Source organism: Stegastes partitus, unplaced genomic scaffold, assembly GCF_000690725.1.
Source record: "Stegastes partitus isolate 25-593 unplaced genomic scaffold, Stegastes_partitus-1.0.2 Scaffold895, whole genome shotgun sequence".
NCBI lineage: Eukaryota > Metazoa > Chordata > Actinopteri > Pomacentridae > Stegastes > Stegastes partitus.
Window position 1 is genome coordinate 75,506 of NW_007578626.1, and position 24,613 is coordinate 100,118.

The window sequence follows — 24,613 nt, forward strand, 5'->3', positions numbered from 1 at the left end:
GTTCTAAGGTCTAAACGCTGCAGCTCAGGTGCTCTAAGGTCCAACAGCTGCAGCTCAGGTGCTCTAAGGTCTAACAGCTGCAGCTCAGGTGTTCTAAGGTCTAAACGCTGCAGCTCAGGTGCTCTAAGGTCCAACAGCTGCAGCTCAGGTGCTCTAAGGTCTAAACGCTGCAGCTCAGGTGTTCTATGGTCTAAACGCTGCAGCTCAGGTGTTCTAAGGTCCAACAGCTGCAGCTCAGGTGCTCTAAGGTCTAAACGCTGCAGCTCAGGTGGTCTAAGTTTAGATTATAGAGTCTATTTATGTACAGAAGTCACCTGTCTAGCATTAATGTTGGTTCTGACCCAGTTCTGCAGCTCGTCTCTCCACCTGTGTGTGTTCACATCAAACCGTAGCTGACTGACGAGCACCTCTACTGACAGCTTTGTGTTTGTTGTCAGCGGTGAGCCGGACCCGGAGAACCTGAACCAAAGAGCGTCAGAACCAGGAGGCTGTTTACCGGATCTCCTGACCCGGTTACAGGTTGGAACAAATGGATTGTCACTAACAATAAATGAACAGCATTAGACCACATCTGGTGTTTAGTGACGGTCAGAGAAAGATCAGCTCTGGTAGAATAATATCTCATCAGCATTTTAAGGTTCTTCTCTCAGGAGAACCTCAGAGTTCTAAATGTTCTGGCTCAGCGGTGTGTGTCTGAGTGAAGCTGGAGATGATGTGATCAGGATGTCGTGTGTTCAGGAGGCTGTGAATGAGATGGAGGCGACCAGCCTCTCCGACCGCCGTGGGAGCAGAGCAGACGTTTGTGACGTCCTGTTTGAGGTTTTCCAGAGATTCTCCTCCTCGGCTTCACCCAGCATCAGCAGCGAGCTCAGCCTGCAGCGGGCGCTGCTCACCTGGAACAGGTACGCTGCAGGTACCAGCACAGAACCTGGTGCTGAGGCTGAAGGAAAGTTTTACTGCTACACAAAGTCATCTTCTGTTTTTACGGAATTTGGTTCCAACAGGTTGTTTTTGGCTGAATGATAATGAGACGTGTAGAAAAAAGTGTTTGTGGTGAAATGTCTTTAAGCTTTTAGCTCACATTTGGTTTGTTTCCCAGCAGAAGTTCTCTAAGACTGTTAGACAGTCTAGAAATCTGACAGTTCTTCCTGTTTTTAAGGTTTCTGGCTGATTGATGGAGTCATTTTGGAGTTTTTCGTGTGTTTGTTAGATTTTTAAAGAAGCAGCTGATGGGTTTTGGGGTTCAGAGGGTTAAAAACCAGTAAAAACTGAAATAGTGGAGGAAGAAACAGCACTGGATTGTTTCGTCTACAAACCTACACTGAGCTGTAACTGAGGGTTTCCTGCTGTGACTGTGGACCTCCTCTGTCTGGGTCTCAGAGTGCTGCTGGCTCTGCCGGCAGTGCTGCTCTTCAAGCTGAAGGCTGGAGGAGGACGGACAACGCTGGACTGCAGCAGACTGGTCCAACATGTCAACCAGTATCAGGTGAGCTGCTTCCATCCTCCTGATCAGCTACTGGGACAGAAAGGTGCTGTTGTTTGTCCTGACCTCCTGTTTGTGGACCACCAGAGGCCCGTGTGTTCCCCCGTCGGCCTGCTGAGCTGCTCGGTGACCTCACACCTCCTCAGAGTGAGTCCCTGCACATCACAGCACATCTGCTGCTGCTCCGGTGTTCTTCTGACGCTGTGTTTGCTCTGCAGGGTCTGCTGTGTGCCAGCTTAAGGTGTGAACGTCCAGACGAGGAGTTCAACAGAGCCTGGTCTCAGATCAGCCTGAGCTGTCCTCTGCTGCTCGTCTCCACAGCGGTACTGAAATCATTCACACCAAAGCAGTCACTCATAGTGCAGAGATTTTTTACGTCCTTCAACTCTGCACAAGTGAATATATTTTATTTTATTAAATGTTTATATTAAATAAAGAAACAACAGCACACTTTCCCTCATGGTTCGTATCAAATCAAGTAGCGTTGTCTAGAAAGCAGCCTAAATATCACATAGTTGTCAGGGATTTTAGGGACATTTACTGGAAAATTAGCTGCAAAATGCAGAACCAGCGAGATAAATCCTGACTTTCTGGACCTCTGAGCCTCGGTAAAGGTCTTCAGGTTGATTTTTAAAATTTTTAAATGTCCATAAATTCCATAAAATAAAATAAAAATCAAAGAGAGAGAGTGTTGGTGATGCAAATCTGAGGAAGGTAATTTAGTTCATGTTTTATGGTCGTGTGATAAAGTCCAGCAATACTGGACCAATATTTATGATCATCTGTGTGAGATCACAGAGATACAAATGCCATTTAGCCCTACATTGTTTATTCTGGCTGATGATTCAGTTCTGGTAGGAGAGGATAAACATACTAAAAGTCCAAACCAGTGTTATGATTGGTAGGTAAACACTTGTTAGAAGATGGAAGATGGAGGGGTGCCCTCTCTCCAAGAGTGGGCTGTGGAGGTGGCACGAGTCGCAGCATTTGAAAAAATAAATAATAATATAAACAACTGGGTAGATTGGACCTATATGAAGCAAAGTGGGGCAGATATGTGAGGTTCTTAAAGGGTTCCTGATGTGGTTACATGGTGGAGAGAAGTAAGCTGTCATTTTTGTGGGAAAATACAGAACAGTGCTTCTTATTTGTTTGCATTTTACTCAGCTGTTATTGCCTTTATTTCTTCATTTGTTGACCTATTATTTCTTCAATGTAGTGATTATTTTGTGTTGTGTTAACCTTGTCTGGAATCATTTTCTGTGTTTAAATCTGAAGATAAATATTTAGTGTTCTGTCTACGTTGATGCAGGCTGTGTAGCTGTAATAGCTGAACATGAAGGAGCACAGTGGTGGATGTTGGTAACCAGAAAGGGATCAGCATAGATGGTGGTGACCTGGGAAGGGTTTGTTGGTGGTGGTGGTGGTGGGGGGGTTACTGTTATCGCTGTATCGTTGAAATAAAACAATGAAAATAAAAATGTTAATCACAAAAAAAAATGAAAGAGAGCCAGAGACAGAGATGGGTGTCAGCAGAGAAACTACCAAAATCAAAGTAATAATGGTGATAATGATTATGATTTCAATAATAATGATTTCAAACATGTACCTGCACTAATATTCATCCATCTGCTGTGGAATCAGGTGATTTTCTTTATTTGTGTCACTAATGTGATTTAAACGTGGGTCGGTACTCAGATCTCATATCCTGATGTCCAGACTGTGGTTAGGACCTGAGCAGAAACATCTCCACCCTGATCATCACTGAACTGTCCTTCTTGTTCTCAGTTCTGGTGGCAGCGTCTGTCTCCTGTTGTGGCGTCTCTGTGGCGGCGGCGGACTGATGGAGATTCTCTGCCGCAGCAGCTGCAGCACATCGCTGACGCTCAGAACTGGACCTGCAGGTAGAACCTCCTGAACACAGTCTGCTGCCACATCCAGGCGTTAGAGACACGACAGACTAATGAAAGAATGCAGCTTTCAGTTCCTCATGTTCCTGTGACGGTGTGACTCCTGGTTCTGGTCCGTTCTTTGTGTGTTAAAGTGCTTTTAATCTCTGTTCAGTTTGCAGGACGGGCAGCTGCTGCCGACGCCTCCGGCTGCAGATCTGAGCTGCGCCTCCAGCCTGCACGCCGCCTGGAGGCGCTGCGACGGAAACCTCCGGCGCTTCAGTGCAGCTCTGGGTTTACTGCGAGCAGAGAGAGACTCCCGGTACAGACAGGTGAGAACACAGAACCAGCAGGCAGCTTCAGAACCTTCTCTATACAGACCTGAGCACAGGCTGGACCGGTTCCATTCACTGCTGCTGCTGACAGACGTTCAAACCATTTCTGAACGTGAATGTGTGAATTCAGACATAGAAAAATGATGCAGTCATTGTGTATATTGATGTGTATTCATTGATTAGCCGATCGACAAAACGTCCACATATTCTGATATCAGATAAATAACTTAAAATGACCAAACGTCTGGTTTTCTTTGTCTTATGTGAAAGTAAACTAGATACTTTGGGGTCTGACAAACAGACGACATTCAAACATGTTTCAGTGACATTTTGATGAACACATGATTGATCAGTAGATGGAGAGAAGATCCAGGCTACAGGTCAGATAGACCGTGATTCAACAGCCTGACGGATAAACAGAGACGACAACACGTTCTGATTCCTGAGCAGAGAAAATAAAAACTACTTCTATGTTCTTCTGAGGCTGTGGTGATGGTCCACCTCAGAGCTTCTGTAGATGCAGGTCATGTTTCTGCTGTGTTAACCTGCTGCTGTCTCCTTCCCGCCTCCAGCTGCTGGTTTTCCTGTTCTCTCTGTGTGTCAACGACTACCTGTCGGCGCTGCTCCATCCTCAGGTAACTGACCAGACTGAGCGCGCTCAGTTCAGTGCTGGTTACAGCCTGAACCTACAGATTCATCCCAGGATGTCTGGAGGTCTGAGCTCCTCCTGAGCCTCTGCTGCAGTCTCTCCTTTAAACAAACACTGAGCTTGATTTTACCGTTTCACAAAGCTACAACTAAACTTCCAGGTTTAGACTGATGTCTGGAGCAGTCACAAACCTTCATGTGAGTGAACAGAGGAGTTTGTTCAGACTCAGTAGATGATGAAGTTCACACTGAGCAGATGTGAAAGCTGCACTGAGCTTTGGTTATACTGTTTATCTGATGTGCACACGGAGGCTGCAGACACTAGAGCTGCAGTAATTAATCAGTCAGTCGTCAGCTAGTCCATCAACCACCAGCTACTCTGATAACTGATTTTGGATTTGAGGCATTTTAAAGAGAAAAAAAGTGCAAATTCTCTGATTAAAGCTTCTTAAATCGTAAATATTTTCTGGTTTCTTTCCTCCTCTACCTTCTATGGTCCAAACAAGTGACTGATTAATCAGACAATAATCAACAGGTTGATGTCCTCAGCGTGTTTACAGAAGGTACAACAGGAGCGGTCACAGCAAAGAAAGTTCGTCCACATGTGTCCATATGAGCTGCTGACCGCTGGCTGCTGACGACTTTAAGCTCCAGACGAAGCACAGAGACCACAAATGTTCTAAATGCTGAAATACTGCCAGTTATACGAGCAGTCGAAGACACCTGTCTGTTGTTTGTGCAGCAGAAGAATCTTGGAAGAGTCGGAGGGTTCTGCTCAGAGCTGCTGGCCCTGCTGGTCGACTCTCCTGATTGGCTGCTCATCTTTAGACCCACCGGTACCGACTTTCACCTGCTCATGTTCAGCACTCACACAGTCGTTGTTTGGAAGGTGACTTCTGACGTCATGCATCGTCTCTCTTCATCTCCAGAGCGAGGTATCTACCAGTCGGTGTCCATGGTAGCGTCCGATAGGTTCATCCGCCTGCGGCCCTGGGCCTTCTGCAGGTGAGTCAACACCTGTAGCTGGAGGTCGCTGCTGCGGTCAACAGGCTACAGCTGCATGTCCAGTTCTACGTGGACAGTAAAGGTTTCCCGCTGTTATGTTCTCGGGCTGCATGGTGGTTCAGTGGTTAGCACCGTAGCCTCACAGCTAGAAGGTCGCCGGTTGGCGTCCCGGTTAGGACGTCGGCATCTTCCTGCATGGAGTCTCCATGTTCTCCCCGTGCAGCGTGGGTTCTCTCCGGGTTCTCCGGCTTCCTCCCACAGTCCAGAAACATGTTGAGGTTAATTGGTGATTGTAAATTGTCCGTAGGTGTGAATGTGAGTGTGCTTGGTTGTCTGTCTCTAAGTGTAGCCCTGTGATAGACTGGTTACCTGTCCAGGTGAACCTGCCTTCACCCTGAGTCAGCTGGGATAGGCTCCGCCCCCTGTGACCCTGGTGAGGATGAAGGTGTAGAGATGATGGATGGAGGTCCCAGCCCTACTTATTACAGAACGTTACCAACATCAGAAAACATGAACACTGTTGACAGCAGAACACTGCAAAGACAAATAGTCTGAGGACTAACAAGCAGTTTATAAGTGAAAACCTCGTCTGTCCTGTCCTCTCTACACTCGTCCATCTGTCCAGCCTGCTGCTGCAGCAGAGTCCTGAGCTGCTGCAGGAAGCTCTGCGCTGTCCAGGCTTCTTTCACACGGCCGTCAGCTGCTACATCAGCACACTGCAGCTCTTCCTGGACGGAGACACTCCTGCAACAAGCACTGAGGAGCAGGTGAGGTGTGAACCTGTTCAGGTGTGGCTGATTAAAGCATGAAGGCAGCTCTGTAAACCGTGACCTGTGTCTCCAGGTGGAACCTTCTCACATCCTGAAACAGACCAGAACATTGATTCTGACGGTGATCTCACAATCGTCTCCGGCTGCTCTCTCCTCCAGCTCCAGCCAGCTCAGACAGGTCAGCAGCCCAATCATAAATACTGGTGTCTTTAATAACCAAAGCCTGTTAAGGACATGGACGTCTGCTGTGGCTCTGGTGCAGCCTCCTGCCTCTCTGGCTGTAGCCCGCCCACCGGTCTCTCTGATTGGCTGCTGTACGTCACGAGCCAATCACTGAGTGCTATTGTTTACACAGAAAGACAGACGAACACGTTAGCAGTCAGGAAGCTAATGTTATAGATGTTGCTGAGGTTCAGTCTAGTTTCTGTTCTTCATGACTCATCTGTGTCACGTACATGTGAGGGATCAATAAAGCTTCGTTATCAGGACTGTTAATGCTAATCTGGCTGATAGGCGCTCTGTTCATAGTTCAGCAGGTGTGTCCGTCTGCCATGTCACGCTGAAGACAGACAAACAGGAAGAAGCTCCGGCGGAAGCTGCAGCACCGTAGAGCGGCTACTCCTGAGGTGGCACAGGGGCAGGTTTATTTATTTCATTTTTGGGGCCTTTTTGCATTTATTTGACAAGACAGACAGGAAAGTGGGGGAGGAGAATGGGGCAAGGACCTGTGGAAAAGGGCCATGAGCAGGACTGGAACCCATGACCTCCGTGTTGGGGACTATAGCCCTGTACCTGGGACGCCAGCTCAGCCAGGTGAGCTGTAGCGACGCCCACAGGAGCAGATTTATAGAGAAATGAGGAAAGCATGAATTGGCCTTCAATCCAGCGAACCTGCAAATGTGCTCATCGGTCCTTCTGCGTAAACAATAGCTTCTGTTGATTGGCTGTTGCTCTTCACCTGTAACCAATCAGACGAAGCCGCAGACAGACTGAGTGACTCCAGAGGGATGGAGGCTGCATCAGAGTCGAACATCATAAACACCAGCTCAACCACTAACACATGCAGCGGTTTCTCCTTGATTACTAATCATCTGTATGAAACTACACCTCCTCCTCCTGTCCAGCTGCAGGCGCTGTGTGCAGATGTGGATCCAGATGTGGATCCAGATGTGGCAGCAGCTCTGTTGCTGCACCTCGACCCCCCCAGCCTCAGCCCAGAGATGGACTTCCTGTGACGGTAACTCACCACGCTGAAGCATCCAGTAACCCAGCCACAAACAGGGTGTCACATGTCTCAAACCGGAAAGAAAACTCGATGCTCAGCTTCGTAGAAAACTCCCAGCTTTTATTTACACGTCATTTTATACAGAATACACACTTTATTACACACACGTACACGTGAAGCCCTTTCACTGCTACAGTAGAGAGAACGCAGCGTCGTAATAACTTAATAAAAACAGTGCCCTAATAAAACTAGACTGCATGTGTTGGGCAACCAGAACGTTGCCTCGGAGGACTCAGGACTGCATTAATGTCGGTTATAGTCGTCGCTATGTGGCTGTAGCTGTCGGCTAGCAGATAAACAGATTGGTGTCGATCAGAGTACGGAGACCTGAGAGCTTGACGTGCTGCAGAGCAACAAGCCGGCTGAGAAACACCTTCACCAACCTTCACCAAACACTGACCAAATAACGGCTGCTTTCTGTTCGGCTAACACCTCGTCCTGTAAAATGAGAAACGATTCCTTCTACACCGTCAGCCTGAAGCAACGCTGGTTATGTATGAGCTGCTGTACGTATCATGATAAGACGACACAAAGACGCACGAGTCAGTGAAAAGCTCCCGTCGTGTAGAGAGTCTGTCAGTTTACCTGCAGCTCCAGGTGACGTCATGAAGTCATTTAGTCTGAAACTTTCTGAGGCAAAAGACGAGCAGCAAACTCTAAAATCTGAGAATTTAAAACCACCTCATCGATTCTTTAAACAGTCAAACACGTGTTTAGTTTTCTTTCGCTCATCCCGTCGGTGATCTGACTCTTAGTGCAGCTCCACATTACATTCTTATCCTCTTTGGATCTTCAACTCAGTAATTTAACGACAGCTAGCTCGTGTTTGAGGTCCAACTGGTGAAGGTGTTTCATGAAGGCTGGACCGTGTTGAGCTCTGCGGGCCTCCGTACCGGCACCAGGCAGTGTAAACTCTAAACATCAGGTCTGTAACAGGCACCAGAGAGGCTGTCGTCGAGTTATAATCCTGAAGATTATCATGGAGTCCAACCAGTCTCCTCATCAGTAACAACTGACTGGGTTTATATTTATTTATTTCCATATCAGAGCTCTAATTGAATGTTTGCCACCACTGCTGCTGCTTCAATAAAAGCGTCTACCCACTAAAACACTGCATAAGACCCCAGAGGTCGCTGGAGCAGCTCATCAGCTTTACAGGACGCAGCAGCACAAACTGTGTCCTGCAGGAAAGCACGTCATGAGGACGAACTCCGTCAAAACCTGGACGTGTCTGAACAGTAGAAAAACGCCTTCAGTGAATCCAGCTGCAGCTCTGTTAGAGAACAAAGTACGTGTTTATCACCTCATGTCATAACGAGATGAACAACCACATCTGTAGTTTGGTCGGCTGCTCAGCAAACAGCAGCAACACGAGTCGCTTTTGGGCTCAATAACAGAAATTCATTCAAATTCTAGTTTAAAACTGCTAAAAGTGAATCTCTGCTGCTTCTCAACACGAACGTGAACGACGGCAGCAGGAGCAGCGACCAATCAGGACCAACGACAGGTCGGGCAGCTGGACGTCAGGCGTCTCCTGGAGTTTCTACGGTGACGAGTCGATCAGAAATCAAACTAGAGACGCTGGAGGAGCAGGAATGTTTAGTTCTTCTACAGACATCGATGGCTTTCTGTCCCTGTGACCAGCCGGCTGGTTGAAGAGCAGCGACGACTCCAGTCCTCAGCTACAGTCCTGTTTTACACACAAGTCAATCAGTTCATGTTCTTCTGAATCTTCGTCTCAACAAATCAATGTTTGAGCTCCGTGACTTGTCTGGTGAAGAAGTTCAGTGTCCTGCTGCTCTGTGGTTTGATCTGTGGCTGCAGCAGCGTTGACAGCAGGCCTGATACCGGTGCTGTTTGTTTGTTTGTTTGTTTGTTTGTTTAGCCCTGGTTATGGGGGAACAGTGTGCCGCTAATAAAGACAGTTATTTATTAAACTACCTTTTGTTTTGCATCTGTGTTTAGAGAATGAGTCCAGATTGAGCTTGTGTTCAGTGGATCTTGAGGATTATAACTCTGTGTCTATGTCCAGCTCATAAAACACAAGCTGCACCTGTAGATGGCAGACGGTCGGTCCAGCAGGTCGGGTCCAGCAGGTTGCTCTGCAGCGGCTGTCAGCGAGGGAAGAATCCAGATTCTTTCTGGAATGAAGGAGATCCGAGCAGCAGAGGACCCAGTCACATCCCGGTGCAGCAGACCCGGACCTGCTGCCGTCACCTGTCCTGCTCCTGCTGGACCACCTCCCCGGTCAGCGTGATGGTGTGCAGGTCCGAGTAGGATGGCTGCTGCTGCTGCTGCTGCTGCTGCTGGCCGCCCCGCTGAGCCTCGGCCTGCGTCAGCGGGTGGACCATGGACATGTGCACGTTCAGGTTGTGGGCCTTCTCGAAGCGCTTCCTGCACATCAGACACTCGAACTCCAGGTCGGCCTCGGCCTTGTGTTTGGTCATGTGGTATTTGAGCGACGCTCGCTGGCGGCACTGGAAGCCGCAAACCTCACATCTGCAGGAAGACAAACAGCAACAGGAGTCTGAATCATCCACCAGTCTGGGTCTGAACCGTAACCTCACACCAACACTGGAGGCGACTTACTGCAGCGGCTTGGCCCCTGAATGCCTCATCTGGTGAACCGACAGGTGCTTCCTCTGCTTGAAGGTCTGACCACACTGGTCACAGATGTAGTTCCTCTCCTCTGCACACACACAAGTCACACCGAGTCAGTTAGACGAGAACAAACCTCCAGCTGCTGATGACTTGTGATGTGGCACATTAAACAGGAAAAGATTTACACTCATCGTTTCAACAGAACAAGTCGAGCAACTTTCTGACAAAAAAAACCAAACATCTAAACGTGGAAAGTGAAGACTTTATAATCTACACTGTGAGGTGCAGAAGCCTTGATTTTAGATTAATGATCTAAAATCAATAAGTAAAACTATTTGTGATTAGAAAGACACGGTTAAAGCCTCTGGAACCTAGCCACTAGCCTAACAGTGCTAGCTGCAAGCCAATTATTGCTCGTGAGTAGCCTAGGATGCTAGTTGCTAACCTAAGAGCACTAATTAAAAGCCTAGTAGGTAGCCTAGCAATGCTAGTTGTAAGCCAAGGAATGCTAGCAATGCTAAATACAACCCTGTGGATAATAACTAGCCTAGGAATGCTACCAGCAAGCCTAAGGGTGCTAGCAGCTAGCCTGCCTTTGCTACTTTTAAACATATGGATGCTAGTTGCAAACCAATGGATGCTATCTGCTAGTACAGGAACATTAGTTGCAAGTTGCTAGCCTGGGAAGGTTGGTTGCTAGCCTATTGAGTGCTAATGAGTAACCTACAAATGCTAGCTGCTAGCCTATTGATGCTAATGAGTAAACTATAGATGCTAGTTGCTAGCCTACTGATGCTAATGAGTAACCGAACTGCTAGCCTATTGATGCTATTGAGTAACCTATAGGTGCTAGTTGCTAGCGTAGGAATGCTAGTTGGTCACACAGCTGAGGGCGGAGCCTCACTGGCTCCTGTGGACAGAACAGGTGTGTTTTCACTGAAACCACTTCCTGATCAGGAGTTAGTTCCTCGCTCACATCTGGATATGAACCTCCTGAGTTCCCTGAAGCAGCTCATGACGTGTTCATGACGTGTTCATGACGTGTTCATGACGTGCGGTGCCTCAGAGAACCGAGCAGCACCGTCTGCAGCCCGGACTGACCTGTGTGGATGAGTTTGACGTGGCGCTGCAGGTAACGGTCGATCATGAACACCTTGTTGCAGCCGGGATGAGGACACGGCCGCTCCCTCACCTCCTCGTGGTGCTCCTTGATGTGCTTCTGAAACAACAACAAACATCAGCTCCTTGTTCTCACCGACCAACAGTCGAGGAATGGTTCTACCAGTGAGATGAGGTGAGACCTTGAGCCCATCGGGGGCCCGGTACACCGCCGTGCAGCCCTGGTACGGACACTTGTAGATGTTGGGGAGCTCCTCCCTGTGAGACAAACACAGCGGCGGCCGGTTAACATTTCAGTATGAAGTGGTTCTAAGCTGGAGGTGGAGTCAGACTGATGCTCACCCTTTAGGTTTGAACTTGTTCTTCCAGCCGGGTTTGGGTCCGGGCTTCTTCTTGACTTTGGGCTCTTCGGGGGCCTTCGGGCTTCGTCTCCTCTTGCTGGGGACGGTCAGCCGGCGAGCTCTGGGAGGGAAGACGGAGATCCTTCATCACATTCACAGCTTCACTCATCTCAGGGCCTCTGTTCTACATTTACACCTGCTCTGGTTGGTTTCTCCTCCAGACTGGATGGAGACTAAAGGTCTGAAACCCTGTCTGATCACGTTAGTGATGTTTAAATGCTGCTGCCACGTCAGACCGACTGATGCCACGTCATTAATCCTCCTTCTTGCTCGTCCTCGCTGGAGGCGCTAAGATGCAAGAAGGGCCGCGTTAGCATCATGAGAAGCTCCAGATGATGCATTAGAAACAGCTGGTAGAAGATAAACAGCTGCTTCAGGTCCAGCTTACAGACCTGACCTACAGCTCAGCAGTGACCTGGTTCTTCTCAGAACTCAGACACATGAAACGCTGGTTTGCCACCTAACAACCAAACTGCGCCCTCATCAGGCAGCTCCGTGTCAGCCTGTGATGAGACGAGCAGCTTCACGGTGTGTATTTCAGAGGAAATGCTCCGACCTTTTATCGGCGTACGGCTCAAACAGCTCCTCGTCCGACAGTCCTGCTCCTCTGTTCTCCTCAAACTCCTCCTCAGACACGAGCCTGGAAACAGAGTTCAGAACATCAGAGGCAACACAACAGGAACAGAAGCATCTTCAGGAGGGATGAAGCTCTTACTGACTCATTTAGTTTTTATCTGACGGATGAATAAATGCGTTCTTGGTGTGAAGTGCGTCTCATTTACTGTAAAAGAAGATAAGCGTGGTCTCAGTGTGTTCTCTGAGCTTTTAGGTGAAACCGATCTGAATCAGACTGGATTCCTTAAAGGTGGAAACCATCTAACCAGCGTCTCAAACTGAATGTTGCTGTAAATAAGAACCTGACTAAAGCTGAAACTGAACTACAGTCATTTATGGTTTTATAATTTGACGGTTTGATAAAAATCTTCACTGAATGAATAACTGAGAAATCATTAAACTGCCTTTTTTAAAACACATCCTCTCGCTTTCCCTCTGGTTCCTGTTCTGTGCTCCGTCTGGTTTGTCTCTGTGCTGAAACGAGCTGCGGTGCCGTTCATGTGTGTGAGTGAGTCGGACCTGTCGGACAGATCGCTGTCGGCGGTTCTGTCCTCCGGAGCTGCAGCCGGAGATAACGGGTCCTCGTGGCCGGCGTGATGAAGAACCGGACCGTCTGCTGAGTGAACACAGAAATAAGACCTGAAGCCTGTTCACGCCTGAACCTTTATGCTTTAGCTGTGAACTCTGAGACAGTCACGAGCACTTTGGTTCTGGTTCTGGTTCCTACTTTTCATCTCAATGATTAGATCAAACACACAGAAACCAACATGTGAGCCTTCTATCAACAGAAACATTTAGATCCATTTACAGCTGGTTCCTCTTAAACTGATCCTGAGTCCAACACAACCAGACTAACAAACGGATCCATCCATCATCTCGACACCTTAATCCTCACTCGGGTCGTGGGGGGCGGAGCCTATGGATGATGGAAAAAGTCCATTAAAGTGATCAATCTGGACCCTCCTCTGTGGACTTAAAGGTTCTGGAGCTCTGGAACATTCACAGTCTGGAGGTAGAACTCTGGTCAGTAGATAAAGGTTCTGGCTCTGAACGGTCGTTTCAGAACCAGCATGTTAGTGTGACTGACCTGCAGTGGGGCCGGTCCACTCGTCCAGCGCTGGGTTCTGTATCTGTGCTGTGCCGGCGGCCGGGCCATGCTGGACCAGGCTGCCTGTGCTTCTGTTTCCTCCGGGCTGCTCCTCCTCCTCGTCCTCCTGCTCCTCCTCTGAAACCCCTACGAGGTTCCCGGCGAGGCCCGGCCCGGAACCGGCACCGCTCTGAGCGTCCATGATGTAGCGGTGGCCGTCCACGCAGCCCCACACGGCCTGGACCGAGCCCCAGCACCGGCCCTCCAGCACCTCCTTCAGGTCGGGGCAGCAGCGGCAGGCCTCGGCGTGGTGGTGGGCCCAGGACACCAGGCTGTGGAGGCACTTCGGGTCGGAGGTGAGGGAGGCCGGCGCTGACAGGAAACAGAGGGTCAGAACCAGAACAAAGGAAAGCTGTCGGAACACGAGGAGATGTAAGTGTACCTGCTGAGCTGTGGTTGGCTGACGACTCTGGACTCTTTACATTCTTCCTGCAAACACAAACAGACGTTCACTCGTCTCCTGCAGGTAAACACTCGTCCACACTCGGGTCGGTTCAGACAGAACCCAGGAGCATGGTGCTGCACCACAGCAGGTTTCATCAAGGTGTTCGTTTGGGCCGAAAGCTAGGTTTTATGAAACATTCTGGAGAATTTCATGTTTCTGGAAAATGATCTGTTTACATTTTTACCTGAGAGTCCGTTTCCAGGTTCAGAACCTCCAGAAATCAAACTCCAACAGCCATGAAGTGTTCTGAGGACGCAGACAGATCAGATCAGAACGAATGGATCCAGCAGACGATGTTCTTTTATATCGGCTCAGTTTTACATGTTGAACCCAGAAAGTTCCTGTCAGTGTCTATCTGTCTAGAACCAGAACCTTGTCTGGTCCAACTTCACCACATCAGGTTCTACTGATGTTAGAGCCTCAACAGTTGGTGAGATGTGACCAGAGACTGGGTTCTAGTAGAACCATGGATCCATCCATAGACAGACACTGACAGGAACTTTGTGGATCAGCACCAGCCTGGTTGGAGGTTTTGCTTTAAGAGCCAATAACGACAAACTGTCCTCTGCTGGAGTCACTTAATGATCTGAATCTTCTAGAATATAGTCTGCTAGTCTGTCATGTCTGTATTTTAGTTGTAGATGTACAGACACACGTTCTAAGATCATCGTTTCTTGATCCCACGGTGGGGAAACGTTCAAAAGTCACACTGATCTGCTGAAACCCGGGATCGAACCAGGGACCTTCAGATCTTCAGTCTGACGCTCTCCCAGCTGAGCGACTTCAGCCACATTCAATATTTTCTACATATTTTTAAGAGCCAGTGACTAATATTTAAGCCTCTGCTGGATCTATTTGATCATTTCAGTCTGTAGGAAACCCTCCTGTCTGCGTCCTCAGCGTGTCTCACGGCTGTGGAGTTGGATTTCTGGAGATATTTAACCCTTCAAATGGCTCCTCAGGTGAGACGGTCCCTCCGTGTGAGAACATGAAATTCTCTAAATTCAGCAGAAATATTTTACAGAACGTAGTTTTGAGCCCCAAAGAACCAGTAATTAAACGGAGAAGCACCAACAGCATCTGGAGGACTGGAACCGACCCGCGGATCAGATGTTGCTCTCAGACTCACGGGCTCTTCAGCTGCTCCTTCCCGACCGGCGGAAGGTTGACTCTCTGCAGGAACCGGAGCAGGATGCTGTGGCACTTGTAGAACTTGGCGTGACACTTCTTGCAGATGAACTCGGACAGTCGAGGGTCCCGGTCCAGCTGGACGCCGACTAATCGCTGGAAGTCTGAGTGGAACAGCAGCGGCGACTGAGCGGCGGCGTCCGACTCCTCGTCCACGATGTCGAGGGAATCCTGAGGCCACTTGATGAAGGCGTGTCGCAGGCTGCGAGGGGAGAACTTCCCGTGGCAGAGCCGGCAGACGGCGGTGGACAGTCGACCTGCCGGGACAGAACAGTCCACGTGGGTCGCGTTAACGTCACCCTGAATGCCTGAAAGCCCTCAACTCATCTCTGAAACCTTAAAGTACAACTCTGAAGAAACCAAACACTGAAATGTTTCTTCGAGCTGAAACACGCTTCACTGTTCCACCAGCTTTCATTACATCAACACCAACTGAACATTTTAAAGGATTTATTCTTAAACTGGAGTTCTGTGTCGTGTCTGTCTCACCGGACGTCCTGGACTTGTTCTCTGGATGTTTCTGAGTGTCGTCGGCCGTCGTCCTGCTGAAGTCGGAGTTTGCCGTCTTGTCTGTTGCCGCGGCGTCACCGTAGAAACCGTCCGCGGCGACAGTCTTCCGAGGCCTCCCTCTGTTTCCAGACGGCCTCTTTTCCTCGCTGCCGTCCGCCATCGTCCTGCCGCCCTGTCGTGAAGCCTCCGACGACCTCGGACGTCTGCTCTTCTTCTTCATAGCTTGCTGCGTGTCTGGACGGTCAGCGGCTGAAGGGAGCCCTGCTGCCTGCGTCACTGTGGGCAGCACAACACAGCAGGCTGGGTTAGGGTTTGGGTCACCGGGTCACAAAACAACGAGTTCCTGATGAAACAGTTTTTTAGGGTATTTTATGTACCTGTGTCAAACTTGAGCCTGTGTTCACAAAAGGGGTCAGATTTAGTTGTGAAGTGACAGTGAACCAATGAGCCGATGGGCGCTGCTGGTAAAGCTTCAGGGCTGATCAATGACATGTTGAGTGGAACTGACCCAGATCTAGATCCAGACCGGTAACTGTCAGCTGATCTTCTGTTGCTACGAAAACGTTTGTCACAACTTATTTGTCTTATAAACAAACTCATGCTTTTCCTTTTGTAAATAGTCTTTGTTCTGGACGTGTTGGACACGGTTTCAGATTCTGCCTCTGAATGCAGAAAGCTGGTCTGAGCTCTAAAGCTGGTCAGTACCAGCTCCAAACCCTGAGAAGGACTCCTGTGACGCTGAAGGCCCTTATATGTATAACAACACGTATAATACTAAACATCTGCATGTTCACTGGAGCTGCAAAAAGGAGTCGAGGAATCAAAACTGACTGCAACAGTTTTAATGACCAGTTCATTGTTTTTGTCTTTTTTTCACTGTCAAACGATTTCCATGACTATTTAAATGTAATCACAAAAAAGGGTAAAAGACCTTTAGTCCTGAACTCATTAGCTTCCAGATCACATGGTCACACAGCTGATGGGACTGGTGTGGTAGCTACTGCTGACTGTACTGTCCAGCTCTCCTCTTTATACTGTGTGCTTCATGTGTTTTGATCTCACCATGTGGTGACTCTGATCCACCGGCAGCTCTCCGACAGGACAATGACAGCAAGGCTCTGATTCCAGTTCTTCATATAAATGTCATTTATATTAGTTTGGTTGCATCCGAACAGCAGGACACAGACAAACAGAACCTCCAGCACCACGCTAACCTGCGCTGTTGTTCAGGACTTAAGTTCAATAATTCCTTCAACTATTTTACAAATTAACATTTAATGTTCGTGTTTTCCAGAAAATAGAAATTTAACCGCAGGAAATATTTGCCTTAAGCTACATGCTAATCAAAGCCACGTATTGATTTAATTATTTTATTGATTGATTTAGAAAAACACAGAAAAAAGAACTGCAGGACATCAGTACATCAGGAACACTTCTGCTCAGCTAGCGTTAGCTGTTAGCCTGGCTAGCTCAGCTAGCTTGACTGGACCTGCTCCGTTGCTCTTTTCATCAGAACACAATCAGAGTTTCCTATGAAATGGATCCAGAACCTACCGGGAGCGTGTTCTGGTCCTAGCACCCGGAGAACATGCTGTTTCCAGGATAAAAGATGGTTTCATCAGTCCGGAGACCAAGCTGTGGAGCTACAGCGCTGCAACCAGTTGTAAACATTAGAACCCGGAAGCGCTACCGGACAGAAACAGCTGCGGGAACATTAGACAGCGACACCCGCCGACCGGAGGAGGAACTGCAGCTGCGCAGCGGTAACGGGCAGACCAGACATGTTCACGTCAATAAGTTCACAAGAAATAGACAAATCTGACAAGATATCATATTAACAACCATCAATTATCAGTCAATAGTCCAAATATAATATAGCAGTGCACTTTTACCGTCACACATCGTAAAAGAACTCTTTGAACAAATATTGTTTTCAAGTGGACGGTATGTTCAGTTTACCTCGTTTTCTTATTTGTTTTTCCTTTTTTGTTTTTTTTTTTAAAGTCAATGTGTAAATGTATACTTTTTGTGATTTTACTGGATATTGTCTGCAATTGAATGAAGCAGGAACAATCTGTAAAATGACAGTCTCAAATATGTGCACATTTTCATTAAAATAATACACAATTATACAATTTCTTTCTTACAAATAACAGCAACTATCTGTCAAACGATGCTATATATAATTATTTTATTAACTGCTAAACTTTATATTGATCAGTTTTAATCTTCCACTGCTTGTCCTGGCTGTGTGTAACAAGTCGGTGAAATCTTGATGTTACAGTTCATTTTGTTCATTCACACTGAAAATTAATGAGAAAACTTTTTTTTTCTCTCTACAGGTAATATCTACATTGTCTTTGCTGATGTGAACAGAAAACACCTCCAGTATTTCAGATAATTCTGGTTTTGTTCTGGACGAGAAGCTGACCTGTCACCTGCTGCTGTAATTCCCAGTACTTCCTCCTGCGCCGCTGGGGGCGCTGTGGAGCTCTGAGGGAGACGCAGCAGCAGCAGAAGAAGATCGACGAAGAAGAAGGAGGCTAGCCATGGCTACAGCTGACAGCGGACTGACGCCTCTTCAAAATGCCATGAAAATGGCCAAAACAGCGATACAGCTGGACGGAGGGAACAAACACAAGGTAGACACCCGCGCAGCGTCGCCGCACCGACAACATCCCGGTGTTAGCCGGACAGAAAACGGGCTGTGGGGATGTAAACAGACGGAGGGGGCGGAGGCTAGCTAGCGTTAACCGGTCCGTCCCCGGAGCGTCCCGCTGCTCTGCGCTGTCACTGCAGTCAGTAGCACCGCTGAAGCCCAAAGCACTGAACGAGACAGCAGATGTGACACACGACACACCGCTACAGGCTGCACAGCTGCACACAGTCACACTAATGAGCTGGATGTCAGCTACTTCAACACGGTGCTTCATGAACTTTGTGATGCCACCAACAGCCAGAGATGTCCATCTTCTAGTTTTTAAACCGGATGGCTGTAGGGATCATTACATTAATCCTGTACAGTAATTAGTCTGAATATGAAAACTCAAAGGTCCTTTCCTGTATGTTTATATTCCGGTTTTAGGTGAGTTCAGGACAACAGAAGTGAGTACATGTCACCTACATGTCAGGCGATTCAGAGTCGTGTCATCACTGAATATCTGAGTTGAGCAAAAAAGTATTTCCTCTTATGGACAAGAAGGACGACAAGCTCAAGCTCAGAGCAACAAAAATAAAATCCAGCTGTGATCAGTGAAACTAACTGAGTCCAGCTGTGGTTTCCATCAGTCCACCTGCATGAACATGGTTCTACAACGAGCTGAGAGCAGCAGAACCTCCTCAGTTCTGGACCTGTGGACTGTGTCTATCTATGTCTGCATCATGGCTCCACATGGAGAAGACCTGAACAGAGGAGGAGGAACATCCGATGCTCAGAATGGCTGAAAATGGCTTGAAATGTGTTCAAAACAAGTAAAAAAAAAATAGATCTAAATGGCTCAGAATGTGTTCAGAATGACTAACATGTGTCCCCACGATTTACCCAGAATGACAGGATTTGTTCAAAACAAATAGAAATGGTCCTAAATGACTCAAAATGTTCCTGAAATGACTCTAAACTTACCCAGAATTAGTCAAAAACAAGTAAACATGGTCCAGAGTGACTTTAAATGACTTTAAATTTGATCTAAAATGACCTGACGTGGAGAAGACCTGAACAGAGGAGGAGAAACATCTGACTGAGAGACTGGACAAAGATGGAAAAGGATCCAGAAGATCAGTGAGCAGCTAGAACCCAGTGCAGCCCAGTGTGAGCAGGAACCAGGAGGTCCAGAAGGAGCCACAGCAGCACTGATCAGGGCTGCAGTGGTCGTCCTCCTACAATGACTCCACGGACAGTCAACTACTGTCACTATGGAGCTGTGGACACCAGACAAAGGCAGCTGCTTCAGACTTGGCACAGGGCTGATCAATGGAGACCAGAGTTAGTGTGAAGCTCACACAGTGTGAAGGACACTTCAGAACATCAGCCTCTATGGACGGAGGAGCAGAACTAAACCTGGCTGCTGCTCACAGCTAAACTTCCACATCAAAGTTCACCAGAGAACATGAACAGAAGCCTGATGGATGCTGGAGAACATCCTCTGGTCAGATGGAGATCAATGTGTTGGGCTCACATGGAGTCCAGATGTTTGGTGTGAACCTGACCAGGACCACCACAGTGGATCATGGTCCTGACAGTGAAGCACGGAGGTGGCAGCATCATGATGTGGGGCTGCATGAGGGCAGAAGGTGTTGATGACGTTTCTAGAAGCTCCATGAATGTCTGAGGATGAACCAGGATACTGGCTGACCAGATGAAGAAGAGGAACATTCCAGCAGGAGAACATCCAGAGAACAGCATCAAAATCTGTTTCTAAAGAAGAAAAGCTGTAATAAATAAATAAATATGAGCTGTAGAAGTGTGTGGCTTCACTGGACAGAGTCTAACCTGCCTGTGGTCTCGTTGCAGGAGGCCTACTGTGAATACCTGCGCACCATCAACTACATCTCACACGCACTGCTGGAGGAAGCTGCATCTCAAAGTAAGATACGAGCAGTGGCCTGGAGAGTCTGGTTTACAGCATAATACCTCACTTCATGATTGGTTTCTGTGTTGTGTCTCTAGTGTGTGTTTTCCATGTTGTACAGAGCCATCTAGTGGAGGCAGCAGGTAGCTTCTTAAACACTCATCCTGAGTTCAAGGCAGCAGCAGGTTAAACAGCTGCTAGCACGCTTGTTTAATCCGTTGTTACTGGCAGACAGTGCTGATCAACCAGAGCCTGGGCTGGACCCCTCAGAGTCAGCTGATGTTTCATCTACAACCACTTGAGAGTATTTAATGAAGCCGTGCAATAGTTTTAGTTACAGGCCTTGATGGGGTGGGGCTTTAATTTAAATTTTTTTTCCATCATTTCTGAGCCTCAGAACTTCATCAGTACAGCAGATAGACACATGACGTTTAGGAGGAAGAACACATCTGAGTAAAACAGCTAAACTTGGTCTCAAAGGATCTAAAATGTGTCCAAGATCATTCAGGAACTGTTCAAAACGTCTCAAAATTGTGTCTAAAATGAGTCAAAATGCGTTTTTTAAAATAATGAATTAATAAATTGTTCAAAATTATTCAGTTTTTTTTCCAACTGACTGAAAACACATCTAACATCATTCAAGAACAGTTCAAAATGACTCAAAATGTGTCCAAGATCATTTAAAAACTGTCCAAAATGACTCCAGGTATGTCCAGATTATTCAAATTGGACATTTTCAGGGTTGTAGACATTAAATTGCTGCAGTTATGCTGCTAAAAAAACTGCTAGAACCTGACACCAGATCAGTTCTCCGTCCATCCAGGAGTCTCAGTCTGAACACTAACTGAAATTTAAGTAGTTTTTGATGGTTTTTGTTTAATTTTAGAGAAGTTTTATGTCACTTTAAACAACGTTTTGAGTCATTTTGGACAAATGTTGAGTCACGTCTGACGGGTTTTTGCCTCTTTGAGCAGATTTTGAGAAGTTGTGACCAGTTTTTCTATAGTTTTGGATCTTTCATGACATTTTAAGCATTTTCTGATGAACTAGTAACACGTCAGAGCTCCGTTTGAATCACTGATAAATGTTTGGACCCACTGGTGTCTCAGGCTGGACACTGGATCTGGTTTCTGTCATTTTGGAAAATTTTAGAGTAGTTTTGAACAAATTCTGAACAAACTTTGGTTCATTCTGGACCACTGTTGAGCACAGGTTAATATTATGGGATGTCTCATGGTGGTACCAGTCAGACTCCAGATCAGTTTAATGTCTATGGGCCGAGGATGGGTTCTGTCTAATTGTATGACGCGCTGTCGCTTCCTGAATAATGCACAAAAGTCCGATATGGTTTCCTCCTTTTGTTAACGTAGATGGTGATTCACAGCATTACACAGTTCGTTAAACTTCTCTAAGATTAAAGACACTTTAGTGTAAATAAATCAAGCGTGGCGGTCAACAACCATGACGGCTACCCAGCCCTCCTCTCTCTGGCAAAACCACCGCATGCCTGCCTGTCAGCCCTCTGACAGCTCCACCTGTCACCAGCTACACCCGGCTGACCCATGCTCCACATCACCATGACAACCACATAAACAAACCAATAACCCAGTGATAAACACTCAAATCAACATTTGTGGCTCCTACAGACACAGAGTCATAGAAACAATCATTGGTACCCTGGATGTGGTTCTGGTTCTGATCAGTCACCAGAGGAAACTTCACAAAGTGCATTCTGGGTAAACTTTCCAGGCTCATGTCAGCATGTGTGATGGTGGTTGGTCAGAACCAGAAGGACTGGTTTAGCTCCAGAACCTACCAGAACCGTCTGTAGACAGGATCCACTCTGAGGAGAATCATCCTGACTTTAACAGCTCGTTATTGTGTCAGTAATTAGACTAATACATGTAATCAAGTAAAGTACAGTATTTCCTTTTAAATGTACTTGAGAGGAAGGAGAAAGTAGCGCTACATGGAAATACTCGAGTAAAGTCCCTCAGACTTGTTCCTACCTGAGTAAATGTACATGATTACTCTCCACCACTGATTTCTGTCTGACGTGCACGGACACGACGCGCCCGAATGTTATGAGCGCTCACAGCAGATTACGTTCAAACAGCACTCGGCGCTGCTCGTCAGGTTCTGGGAAGCACCGGTCGGGATGTGAACAGTGATTCTGGTAGCAGCGTACGAAGACGTAGGAAGGTTTCCACAGATGATTCACAGGATGATTCACAGGATGATCTGTGGCGGCTCCACCTGCAGCTCCACGACTTAAAGGATCTGCTGCAGGACTCCTCCACAGACCTCTGGGGGCGCCAGGCGGGTCGGACAAGATCTGACGCCGCACCAATGACTACAAGCTCAGATTAGTCAGAGGTGGTCCGAATGAGTTGGTGTATTTCTGTTTATTTCGCTCTCGCAACCCCAAAACCCTGCCATCAGGTTTAAACAGCGTGTTTCCTGTTTTCAGACAACAGACAGAAGCGTTGTGAACTGAACATGTTGATTCCAACAAAAGAAATAGTCAAAGAATTGAACTTTGTTTCTGATTTACAGCTTTATGATAGCGTCAAACCGCACAGAGGCTTTTTTCTGTGTCCATAGAGGTCCAAGACTTTATAAAACAGTGAAAACAACGAGACAGGAGCAAAGAGAACCTCCCAGAAACTAGTCCAGAGGCTTACCGGGGAACAGCAACAGGAATTAGCTACACGTCACTCAGAAGTCGCCCAGCAGTCGTTTCTAATGAGATGACAGGATGTGGCTGCCTTGAACAATAACACGTTCTGATACCAGTGCAGGAGAAGCCTGGTGGATGGTTACAGCAGCTCTGCCAACAGCATTAGTCACTCCAGCGGCCCGAACTGATCGGGTTCAGCACAATAGTCGATTGTTGTTCATGGTTCTGAGTCAGATGTCAAGCCGCCGTGTGATAGATTAATCCAGAAGTGATTCACCTCTGCTGCTGTCGTCGCTCAGAGGACAGGGAGATGGTGGCGGTGGAGGTGGAGCGGATGCTGAGGCTGGCCGAGCAGTGTCTGGAGCGAGCCAGGTCCTTCATCGGGAGCAGCGCCGACCCGCCGGACCTCCACGTCTCTGCTGCTGCTGCTCCAGCCGGCCGACCAGAACCCCATCAGACGGCCGCCGCCGCAGACACTGGTGAACACATCCCTCCATCAGCCGCATCTATAAACACACCGGCCAATCACAGCTGTCTAGTGTATCAGCGAGTGCTCTGAGCCAAACACCAGGATGGAAATAAATATATATATAAAAATATAATCCTGTAAATATACAAAAACTCTGTAAGCAGTGAAAATAGCAGCAAGTATCAGTAAAGTAATGATTTAAATACAGGTGAGCTGTGCACATCTACAGTCACAGCAGATTAACATTAAGATTCACATGTTTGGACATTATTTACAGTTATGACCTGTTTGTTTGTTTGTTTGTTTTTATACAGTCAACAGGCACATTGTTCCCTTTTCTTTAATTGTTATCTGTAATTTATCTGTGAAACAACAGGTTCAAAAGGTAGTTAACGGATAAATACACAATAATAATATACATCTTGTTTTGTTTTTTTTTAAATTATGAAAACAAATTTAAAAGTGATTTTTTTTTGACTGAACCAGATGAAGACATGTTTTTCTCTGCCTGTGTCTTCAGACCGTGCAGCTGAAGCTCCTGCTGAGCAGACGTCCAGCAGCCCGACCAGAACCGGCCACCGCAGGGTCCAGTCGGACGGTGGAGGGGAGCTCTCGCCTTTCCTGCCTCCTGAAGTCTTCCAGAGACTGCAGACAGTAGCATCACAGGACTCGAGCAGAAAGTAAGGATGAGGAGCATCAACAACACACATCCTTTGAAGCAGATAAGGAAGCAGAGATAACGGTTCCTAGGAAGCAGCTGGACTCGTTGTGAAACACTGTTTATACTGAAACAGATTCTTCCTGTCCTCATACAGCTTGACTCACTCTGGGCCTGGAACTAGAATGTCTGAACATGTTGGGATGGGATCTATGAGGCAAAACAAAAGCTGTCTGCAAACATGTGGATGTAACTTGCAGAATCTAATCAGGTCTGGAGGTTTCCGGTGCTTGTGTTTGCTTTGTATGATATCTGACCTCCGTAGGCAGGCGTCTGAGCTGCTGATCAGCTGTAGTGACACACACCTCCACTGACACACTGCTTGTGTTTCGTTTGTGTGCTGCAGAGAGCTGACGCCCATCGAGGAAGCATCACGCCTGAACCAGAAGCTGAAAGCCAACTATGAAGCTCGAGTGGCGAGGCTCGCTCCTGGTCAGGCCTACCAGAAGACGTCTCTGGTGAGGGTTTGGGTTTAGACAGGAGAAGAGATGAACAACTTCTGTCTCTCATCACATACGTTATTGACTGAAGCTACTCACCCTGTTGTCTTGTCAGCAGGTGAACAGTAGATAGGCTGGCTGAGCTAACAATGGGTTAACACATGATGTATTATGGCTGCTAAGATTAGCCATCTGCTAGCAGAGCCTCAGAACGTATCCACCCCCCTTGGAAGGTTTCAACATTCAGTTGTGGTCAGTTAGTCTGACTTTCTGACAAGAATTTACAAATTATGATGA

At 47.4% G+C, this 24,613-nt stretch overlaps 3 protein-coding genes and 1 non-coding gene across 5 annotated transcripts in view; 2 read left to right on the forward strand and 2 right to left on the reverse strand.

The window, feature by feature from the left end:
* fanca (FA complementation group A) overlaps positions 1 to 9,352 on the forward strand; it is a 29,323-nt gene extending 19,971 nt beyond the window's left edge. Inside the window, exons 28-41 of the mRNA XM_008293596.1 lie at positions 438 to 519; positions 739 to 902; positions 1,381 to 1,486; positions 1,571 to 1,630; positions 1,702 to 1,806; positions 3,272 to 3,387; positions 3,548 to 3,704; positions 4,280 to 4,342; positions 5,098 to 5,191; positions 5,285 to 5,360; positions 5,986 to 6,127; positions 6,204 to 6,308; positions 7,255 to 7,367; positions 8,891 to 9,352. Coding sequence (XP_008291818.1) covers positions 438 to 519; positions 739 to 902; positions 1,381 to 1,486; positions 1,571 to 1,630; positions 1,702 to 1,806; positions 3,272 to 3,387; positions 3,548 to 3,704; positions 4,280 to 4,342; positions 5,098 to 5,191; positions 5,285 to 5,360; positions 5,986 to 6,127; positions 6,204 to 6,308; positions 7,255 to 7,365 — 1,381 coding nt within the window. The 3' untranslated portion in view covers positions 7,366 to 7,367; positions 8,891 to 9,352. The remainder of the gene's footprint in view (positions 1 to 437; positions 520 to 738; positions 903 to 1,380; positions 1,487 to 1,570; positions 1,631 to 1,701; positions 1,807 to 3,271; positions 3,388 to 3,547; positions 3,705 to 4,279; positions 4,343 to 5,097; positions 5,192 to 5,284; positions 5,361 to 5,985; positions 6,128 to 6,203; positions 6,309 to 7,254; positions 7,368 to 8,890) is intronic.
* Positions 7,455 to 17,063, reverse strand: znf276 (zinc finger protein 276). Of its 2 annotated transcripts, none has more exons than XM_008293570.1 (12): positions 16,996 to 17,063; positions 15,421 to 15,717; positions 14,873 to 15,188; positions 13,681 to 13,727; positions 13,239 to 13,610; positions 12,671 to 12,767; positions 12,093 to 12,176; positions 11,478 to 11,597; positions 11,318 to 11,393; positions 11,118 to 11,235; positions 10,005 to 10,104; positions 7,455 to 9,914 (listed from the first exon to the last, which is right to left on the reverse strand). In XM_008293570.1, exons 2-12 carry the CDS (start codon positions 15,659 to 15,661, stop codon positions 9,629 to 9,631), a joined length of 1,857 nt encoding a protein of 618 aa, XP_008291792.1. In that variant the 5' UTR covers positions 15,662 to 15,717; positions 16,996 to 17,063; the 3' UTR covers positions 7,455 to 9,628. The 2 variants fall into 2 exon arrangements, with proteins under 2 accessions (XP_008291792.1, XP_008291793.1); XM_008293571.1 differs by having other exon boundaries at positions 12,671 to 12,764; positions 16,996 to 17,062.
* On the reverse strand, positions 14,459 to 14,531 carry trnaf-gaa (transfer RNA phenylalanine (anticodon GAA)). The gene has a single exon. It is a non-coding gene; the product is annotated as a tRNA-Phe (tRNA).
* A 5,484-nt stretch (positions 17,064 to 22,547) lies between the features above and the next one.
* vps9d1 (VPS9 domain containing 1) overlaps positions 22,548 to 24,613 on the forward strand; it is a 36,726-nt gene continuing 34,660 nt past the window's right edge. Inside the window, exons 1-3 of the mRNA XM_008293569.1 lie at positions 22,548 to 23,168; positions 23,679 to 23,838; positions 24,223 to 24,334. Of these exons, the coding sequence (XP_008291791.1) occupies positions 23,000 to 23,168; positions 23,679 to 23,838; positions 24,223 to 24,334 (441 nt within the window). The 5' untranslated portion in view covers positions 22,548 to 22,999. The remainder of the gene's footprint in view (positions 23,169 to 23,678; positions 23,839 to 24,222; positions 24,335 to 24,613) is intronic.

Excerpts from the sequence above, each read along its gene's own strand:
- znf276 (XM_008293570.1), bottom strand. The coding sequence starts at position 15,661 with ATGAAGAAGAAGAGCAGACGTCCGAGGTCGTCGGAGGCTTCACGACAG. Across the intron at positions 13,611-13,680 it reads AGCCAACCACAGCTCAGCAG|CGCCGGCCTCCCTCACCTCC; the intron begins GTACACTTACAT and ends GTTTCCTGTCAG. Across the intron at positions 9,915-10,004 it reads TCAGGGGCCAAGCCGCTGCA|ATGTGAGGTTTGCGGCTTCC; the intron begins GTAAGTCGCCTC and ends GTCTTCCTGCAG.